This window comes from Alosa alosa, chromosome 6, assembly GCF_017589495.1.
Source record: "Alosa alosa isolate M-15738 ecotype Scorff River chromosome 6, AALO_Geno_1.1, whole genome shotgun sequence".
Lineage (NCBI taxonomy): Eukaryota > Metazoa > Chordata > Actinopteri > Clupeiformes > Clupeidae > Alosa > Alosa alosa.
This window is the reverse complement of record NC_063194.1, coordinates 5,971,183-5,980,519: the sequence shown is the minus strand read 5'-3', so window position 1 is coordinate 5,980,519 and position 9,337 is coordinate 5,971,183. Positions and strand designations below refer to the sequence as shown.

The following is a 9,337-nucleotide window of genomic DNA, read 5'->3' as shown; positions in this document are numbered from 1 at the left end:
TACGCAAAGATGAACCCACACACACAGGCACACCAGCCCATAGGCAAAGGTGAGGCAACACACACATACACACAAGACTGAGTCTATACACACAACACACTCACCACAAAGAACAGCCCATTGCACATCATGTGAAGCACATCAAGGCATCAAACATGGCCCAGTAAACTGTCCAGATTCAGAGACATTCAAGTTCAAGTTATATATAATTTTTGTCCTAGAAAACACTACATACATAAGACATATAGTAACAGAACAGCAGTTGTTAACAGGTAACTTGTACCAAACCCAGTGTAAACAGTATGAAAGCTATAATGCATATGAAATAGTGTAAAATGTGACATGCTACAGCTGATAGACTGCAGCTCGTGTTGATGGCCTCTGGAGGTGCACTTCAGACAGGGTTGATGCAAGCATGGATGTCGTCACTAACTGAGCAATTGTGTGTAAACAAGGTGCCAAGGTAGCAGAAGTGCTGGAGCATCCTAAGGGAGGTGTCTTAAGTGGCGAATTTTGTTCTGTTTGGTGGGCTGGGACATGGAGAGCTCTCCTCGGTGATAGCCTCTGTTTTGGGGGTATTGATCCGGGGGCCTATCGAGTGGTACTCAGAGGGCACAGTGTCCCGTTGGACTATGGGACAGGACAACACAATCATCTGCATTTTACATCTCCTGGACAAATGGAGATGGTGGCCTTTTCAATACACACGCACACACATGAACAGTATATATGTTTGAGAATTTACATACACACACACACACACTTTGACACACTTACATATCCACACAAACACTCTCACACACAGACATAACACACACACACACACACACATATACAGTACACACACACACAAACACACACACAGCACAAACACCAGCTTACCTTTAAAGTAAATTATTTATTTCGCTGCAGGAATAGGCAGCAGCCAACCATGACCGAATGTGGTTTTGTAGCTCTTTGCTCTGGCAGGAGACAATATCTATATCTTATCTGTTTTCAGAACACACCGTTAGAAAGTTTTTCTTTTGGCTTTCAAGTGTACCGCACACAGTTCTTTCTGATGGCCTCTAGGTCACACACACACACACACATACACGTTCGTGGGCCGACTTGACACAGAGCTGAATGGCACGGCCACTCTCCCCTCTCCGCGCGAGGCCTATATATAGCTGCAGCTGCTGGTCAGGTATGAGTAATATGCACAAACCCAGGTCACCTTTTATCTGAGCGGACCCACGCCGTAGCAGTGGAGAGGGACAGGAGAGAGGAGGAGCAGTGGGGAGGAGAGGAGAGAAAGGAGCAGGAGAGGAGAAGAGAAGAGAGAAGGAGAGGAGAAGAGAAGAGAGAAGGAGAGGAGCAGAAGAGGAGAGAAGAGGAGCACCAAGACTCAGCGAACCCCCGCTCTCTCACACACACACACACACACACACACACACAGTAGGTGCAGGAGAGGAGCGTAAGTAGGAGCGGGAGAGGAGAGGAGCGCCAAGACTCAGCGAACCCCCACTCACACACATGCGCAGGCAGGCGCACACACAGACACACACACACACACACACACACACACATACACATACACATACACATACACACACTCTCTCTCAGGCTTCAACGCTCTTGCGTAAATCAATCGCAAGGCAGTTGCTGCGGGTCATGTGACCGTGCTCTAAACATCTGATTGGTTGACGAGCTCGGGGAGATTGTTTTCACGCCGTGATGTGATGGGCTGCGATAGCCTGATAAGGGCGAGTGATTCACCAGTGCAGGGTTATGATTAACGGTGGTGGGGGATTTGGGGGGAGCCTGATCCTCTACACGGAGCTAGTAAAATTTTATGGAGTGCATTTATACAGCACAAGCTGGTCAACTCAATATTATCCAGCACAAGCTAGTCAGCTCAGTGTGTGTGTGTGTGTGTGTGTGTGTGTGTCTCGCGTGTGTGTATAGGGTTAGTGTGTATATGTGTATGTTTTCTCTGTGTGTGTGTGTGTGTGTGCGTGTCTGCTACATGTACGTGTGTGTGTGTGTGTGTCTGTGTGTGTCTATGTGTGTGTGCAAGTGTGTGTGTGTATGTGTGTGTGCGTGTGCGTGTGCGTGTGCGTGTGCGTGTGCGTGTATTCGTGTGATGTGAACACACATTGGAACCTCCTCCTGGCCAGTTGCCCTCCGTGAAATAGAATGTTCTGGATGGAAGAGTAGCGGCATTAGAGGGAGGAGAAGCTTTGGGGGGGGCCTGGGGGCAGTGGTGGGGTTGGGGTTGGAGCGGAGGACACAGATGGCCAGAGAGGCCCGTTGGCGAGTGGGTGGTTTGAGGGTAGGTGTGAGAGCGAGAGTGGACTGAGGAATTCGCCGCTTTACCTCCAGCACTGACAGCACGGTCCAAGGCCTCACTCAGCACACCACACCACAGCACACCGCAGCGCACCGCTGCCAAGCACCACGCCCCGGCCAGGCAGCAGGCCTCAGCTTCTAAGGCCCACAGCGCTGCCCAGCCACCACAAACGCACACACACACGGGACCTCACACACACACACACACACACACACACACGTGGGCCCTCACACACACACACACACACTTCATTGTGGTTGTGACGTCTGACTGGGCGGAGCTAGCCACTGGGAATACATTATAGGAATCGAGGTCGGAAAAAAAGAGATGGACAGGAATCTGGGTCACTGAATGACTTGAAGCATGGCAGATCAATACCGCCAGGGATCAAACAAACACCGCTAGTAACGTATTTAGACGCCGTTGTTGACGTGAATGAAGTGCACTCAAGTGGAGTGGGCATTATATTAATGGATACAGCTGTGTTGATGAGAAAAAGACTTGAGGGAAATGAGATTTTGGTGTCACAGTGTGGAGTGTAATGGTATGATAATGCACTATTGGAGGCTTTGCCTGATGCTAATGGTTATTGATGGGCTTCCCCCCTTTCTAGGGCAGGGTTAATCAATAGGCAAATTGGACAGATGTAATTCCGATGATTTACACATTTCCTCGCATCACGCACACACGTTAACGATTCAATAACGCACAAGTCCGCATGTTCCAGTTCACACTGCCATTTTTTTTCCAATATGGAAGTGTGTTTTATGATCTGACTTAAGTCCTCTCTAACCTGATAACCTCTCTCTCTCTCTCTGTTTGTCCTCCGCCCCTCCCCCACTTCACGTGTTCCCACCCTCATTCCACAAAAACTCTTCACCCACCCTCAATTTCCCACAACCTCACCCTTACCTTTTAACCCACCCAACCCCCAACCCCACCCTTCACTCTTTCATCCTTGGACCCCACCTAACCTAACCCCTCTCACGGCTCTTTCTCAAGTCCCCACTAACCTTGTTCCAAACGTCTGCCATCTTGCACAACGGCTTCTCTATCCTACCCAAACCCTCTACCTCCACCTCCTCCTCTGTGCAGTCCCACCCCAATTACACCACCTCCACCCTTCTCCCTTCTTCACCCCCTCCCCCCCATCTCCACATCAGATCCACACCCTACTTCTCTCAAAAAGACAAAACTTCTATTAGCTTTTACTGGAATGACTGTAAAAGTTACAATAGTGCCAAAAAAAAATAGAAAGAAAATAGAAAGAAAAATGAAAATGAAAATAAACATCTCTCTCTCGCTCTGTCTCTCTCCCTCCCTCCCTCCCCTGCAGAGGATGCCCTGAAGCTGCACAACGGGCCAGCCAAGAACAGCTACATGGAGCAGAGCTTCCACGGCCTCAACCCCATCCTCAACATCCCCGTGCACCTGGGTCAGGTGGAGGCGGCCGAGCAGCATGCGGGGCTGACCGGCCCGGAGCTGGAGCGCTGGGTGGACGGCCTGGTAGCCGAGGTGTGGTCGGCCGTGGACGTCTGCAGCGCCGGACCCAGCCCCAGTGGCTGCCCTGTGCTTCAGGCCTGCCGCAACACCCCCTGGAGCTCCCTCAGTCCCGACCCCAAGTCCCGCGTGGGGCCCGCGGGGAGCGACGGGCGCATCAGGTAGCAGCCGTGACTGGACAGGACGAGATGGGGGGGCCTCCGGTTCCAGTTCCTACTGCTGTCGCTGCTTTCGCTGACGATGTGTGTGTTTTGTCGGCGCTGTGGCTTCTTCACGGGATGGCTTCTCTCTTCTGACATGTTTTTGTTTTGTTTTGTTGTCGTTGCTGTTGTCGTTTTTTGTTTTTTATTTATTCAACTGTTCTTCTCGACCATTGCTTGTGCAGAGTTTATGCAGAGCAGCCCATCTCCCTCTCCCCTCGCAGAACGCTGTTAATGTTGACTATATATGTTGACTATAAGAGGGGCAAAAAGAAAACACACACACACACACACACACACACACACACACACACACACACACACACACACACACACACACACATACACACACTTATACAGCAGCCAGTTGTTCTTATGATGTAACTGCTGTTTGTCCATGAGCTAAGTGCATTCTGCTTTAGGCAGGCTGAAAGAATGCTGTCGTCAGTTTTTTTAGTCCCTTTTTAATTCCTTTTCTTTTTAATTTATTGTAGTTTGATTACTAAAGAAACTGTGATTTGCTGAGCGGGTCTGGGGCTGACTGATGCAAGGTTTGGTGTGTAATAGATAAAAAGAGAGCTCTTACGTAATAATAAGCACAGGAAGGAGCGTTTCCACACTGGCCAATGTGACCAAAATCAAGCCCCCTGCACCAGAAAGCCTCTTATCTATCTAGATATGTTCAAGAGCAGAACACTGCGACCAGACAGCCTCTATCTAGATATGTTCAAGAGCAGAACACTGCGACCAGACAGCCTCTATCTAGATATGTTCAAGAGCAGAACACTGAGGCTGGAAAGCCTCTATCTAGATGTGTTCAAGAGCAGAACACTGCGATTAGAAAGCCTCTATCTAGATATGTTCAAGAGCAGCACACTGCGACTAGAAAGCCTCTATCTAGATATGTTCAAGAGCAGCACACTGGGACTAGAAAGCCTCTATCTAGATATGTTCAAGAGCAGCACACTGCGACTAGAAAGCCTCTATCTAGATATGTTCAAGAGCAGCACACTGCGACTAGAAAGCCTCTATCTAGATGTGTTCAAGAGCAGAACACTGCGGCCAGTCGTAGGCTACAATCCAGAGAAAGAGTTGAGCGGACGGAAGAGGCATTGGTGCTGCACTGCTGTAGTTTAGCGCTGGTTTGCTGCAGTAGTGGCGGCAGCAGCAGCGCTCCCTGTTCGCCCTCAGGCTCCTCTCTCTTTCACGCTCCAAATCGACGTGAGATGAGCAGGGCGAGTGAAAGAAAGAAGAGGGGAAAGATGTGGCGAGAGAGAGAGAGCGAGAGAGAGAGAGAGCGAAAGAGAGAGAGAGCGAAAGAGAGAGAGAGCGAGAGAGAGCTTCCGTTTGCTTGTTTTTAGCGACGCAGCGGGTGCCGCACAGAAGCAAAGCAGGAGATCCTGCGGAGTAGGAGGCGTCCAGACGCAAGCACCGTGGTGGTGTGCGATGTGCTGCCGGCGACGTCACAGGCACCAAGCACAGAAGCGGCCGCCCCTTTCCTCTCCTCTCCTCTCCTTTCCTCTCCCATCTCTCCTCACTTCTCCTCTCTCCTCTCCTCTCTTCTCCGTTGTCTGCCGCTGGTCTGCGTTGGCTGCCTGGAACTTAAAATGCTGCGTGTCAGCTGTGCTGGCACTCCTGAAGGGAAGACATTTCAAGTTTTGTTCTTTGACAACTAGTATTCTATTCTATTTTATTTTATATTATTTCTTGCCTTTTTGGATATCCCTTAAGCAGAAGTATGAGTGTGTAGGAGTGAGAATAGTGTGTTGGCTATTTATTCATGTGTTTATATAAATGAAATAGCTACTTTTTTAGTCAATGACTAATGTCTATATGCTGTTTTTGCAGCTCGTTCAATACCTTTTGTAACCAATCTGCCTTTATTTAAAAAGGCCCTCACCCCTTCCAACCTTGTAACTATGATAAAACACACCTCGATCTCGTGGCGCACCGTAACTCCTTCACTAGTGTTGTGTTTTTGTACACTGGTTGGCATTCTTCTCAAGCACATTTCATAACCCTGTTTGAAGAGCCAGTGGGGGGGCCAACCGTTTGATCTTTTTAAGACCAGCCGCTTAACGTGTCTGGTTGCGTTGCCTGTCATTGCCGACTGAGTCTGTGTGTGTGTGTATGTGTGTGTGTGTGTGAGTGAGCACCTATAATTCCCCTGGCCTGGTGGCTACCGTAGTCTCTATTCTCTGCTAGAAAATTGGTACGGAAAATCAGCTGGGCTAGTCGTTTTGCACATATACAGTTTGTTCTTTTCCGTGTCGGTGAGTTGAGCTGGAACAGAACGGTGCAGAACGGGCCTATACTCCCTATTTCACTCCCTCCTCTCGGAGAGTTGCACAGCATCGTAGGCTAGCCCTTGACAAGAGAAACGTAGAAGGACAGCCCGAAATACCCAGGATTACTAACGCCCTAGAATAATGACAGGCCCTTCTGTAAGTTTCCGTCTATTCAGCTTTTATTTTTAGCAGGGGAGATTTCAAGCTTGCTTGGACTCTTTTAAAATTCTATTTGGCAAGGCTACCGTTACCCCAATTCCTAAAAGTGGAGGCAGGCGTGGGGGAGGGGTGGAGTGTACAAAAGCGATACGTTTGCACATTTAGCTTTTCGGCTCAGTCTGTTCATTAGGGTGTGGTCTGTAGGCCGGTTCATCTGACCTCTTTGGCCCCTGAGGTCCTTTCTTCGTGGCACAGACCTCGTTCTCTTTTTCCTCTCAGATTGGTAATTCCTCTGCCTCTCCACCACCCCCAGTCGTTTTTTTTGTTCGTTTTTCGATGCCACATTTTGAGTAAGGTGTCGGCGTTGACATGTGATCCAATGGAGGGCAACCACCTCCAGTGAAAAAACAAGAAAACATTTGTCGTGTCAGATGTGTGAGTTACTCTCCGTGGGGTGCCTGGCAGTGAAGACTTGAGATATGACTCTTTTTACAGATTGAAAAAAAAAACATACACAGGAACTTTGGATCCCTTCTATGCTTGTCTGAGTAGTGTTCATCGGTACTGTATTATTGTGTGGAAAAAAAAGGTGAAAAATATTTGATGGAAAAACAACAAACAAGACATTGAAGAAAAAAATATAAAGATTAATGAAGATAAAACAGTGACTATTCATCTCATCTGCTTTGGGTTTAAGGCCTCTACCATACGCCAGGGTCCTGGAGGTCGCTGGTTTAATGATCTTTGTCATTGAGGTTCGGCTCTACAGCAGACAATGTCAGTCCAGCACACACACACACACATATACACAACTAACTGACCAGCTGTGCATATGTACACACACACACAGCCAACTCTGGACCAGATAAAGTCCACCACAACTTACCTCTTTGAAAGAACACACGCATACACACCAACACACACAAACACACAAGTAGACCGTTTTTTTGCGTGCGTGCTCACGGTTTCAATGAGTGAACAAATGCTCAAACATCTTATGTACTATAGCTATTTTGTTAGGAATGATAAATGTAAGACATATTTTGTAATGGACAGATGTTTTTTTAAAAAAGAAAGAAAAAAGTATTGTAAATAACCTTAAGTTAAAATGTCAAAAGTGTCCAAATATGAATCTAGAGTCAGTCTTAGTATTTGGCACTGAAGATTGTAGATATCTTAACTGAAATACTTGGAGGGGCAGTGAGAAAGCATTGTCAGAATTGGATGTGATATTTTATTATTTTATTATTATTATTTTTCCTTTTTAAAGAGCTCTTAATGATCATTGGCCTTTCGGAGAATTTCATGCCAGGTTGTTGTTCTCTGTGCTGGAATGTTTTGTTGAGCAACTGTTGCACAATATTCTCTGAATCCCCTCCTTCTCATACATACACACACACACACACACACACACACACACACACATGAGGACACACAAACACACACACACACATATGGACGGACACACACAAATGCACACACACATATACACACATACAAGCACACAAACAAACACACACACACACACACACACACACAGTCTCTCCCCCAGCCCAGGGTGGGGTATTTCTGTGCCTTAGCTGTCGTCCTGTCTAAGGAACTCCAGATTCTCCTTCTGTGAACGTCGAACAAGCATGTTTTATTTGTTTATTTGGTTTATTTGTTTATTTTGTTTTATTTTATTGATTTTGTTTTGTTCTGAGAACATTTTTATTTTTCTCTCCTTCCCCATTTCTTTACCTTCTCTCCTGTTCTTTCTTTCTTTCCACGAACCAAAAATGAAACAAGAACAATCTCTGCTGTTGTAAATGCCTTCTGTATCACTGCTTCGTTGGGTTTATCTCATGTTTCTTTTTCAAACTGAATTTTCAAATAAAAGAAAAAAACTTGAAGGAATAAAACAAATTGTTTCTATCTCTATCTATCTAGACCAGTGAAACAACAAAGAACAAGCTACACCTCTCTCTCTTTCACACACACACACACACACACACACACAAACACCTCTCGCTTTCACTCACACACACACACACACTCACACACACACACACCTCTCTCTTTCTCACACACACACACACACAAACACACACACCTCTCTTTTTCACACACACACACACTCACAGACACAGTCGCATACAAAAGCACACCTCTGTGATATGGGAGACTAATGAGCACCTGGCTGATTCAGCAGACACACAGATCCATTAGATATATCCATTAGATAAGATGGCTGACATGTGATACTTCCACGAACTGTGTCTGTGATAGTGAATTTGTGCAGAATAAAAAGAGTATTTGAAATCATGGCAAACACCCAATCTTGAGTCTCCAGTGTACCTACCCAGCTTTCAGTTGCTTCTGCCTATAAGCGCATGTGTACATTGTCTGTGTGTGTTTGTGTGTGTGTGATCCCCAGAGACACCCTCCTACCGAGGCCCCCCAAACATGCCTCTATCCGTGATCAAAGCGCCAGCTGAGCCTGTCGATTCTGCTCTCTCGGCACCAACCAGGGAGCAGTCGTCTAATTAGCACCACCATAGCCCACACCTGTCTCACCTGCAGCTATCCAACACAGCTGCTCTCTCGCTCTCCCTATCCATCTCTCTCTCCCTACCTCTCTATCCATCTATCAATCCACCTCCCTCTCCCTATCCATCTCTCCCTCTCCTTCTCTCTTTCTCTCTCTCTCTCCCTATCCCTCCCTCTCTCCATATACATCCATTTCTCCCTCTCTCTATTCAGTCAGTGCTAAAAACCACCATCATTCCACAGGCCAAACATCGGAGCGATCGGGGGCCCTAACTGAGCGCGCTCGCTCCGCTCCGAGTCAGCGGCGGTAAACTCGTTTAGCTAATGAT

General features: G+C 47.3%; 1 protein-coding gene across 1 annotated transcript in view; it reads left to right on the top strand.

Moving 5' to 3' along the window:
• Window positions 1-8,375, top strand: part of xylt1 (xylosyltransferase I) — a 76,387-nt gene extending 68,012 nt beyond the window's left edge. The window contains 1 exon segment of the mRNA XM_048246712.1: window positions 3,669-8,375. Coding sequence (XP_048102669.1) covers window positions 3,669-3,997 — 329 coding nt within the window. The 3' untranslated portion in view covers window positions 3,998-8,375.
• Window positions 8,376-9,337: the final 962 nt, after the last annotated feature.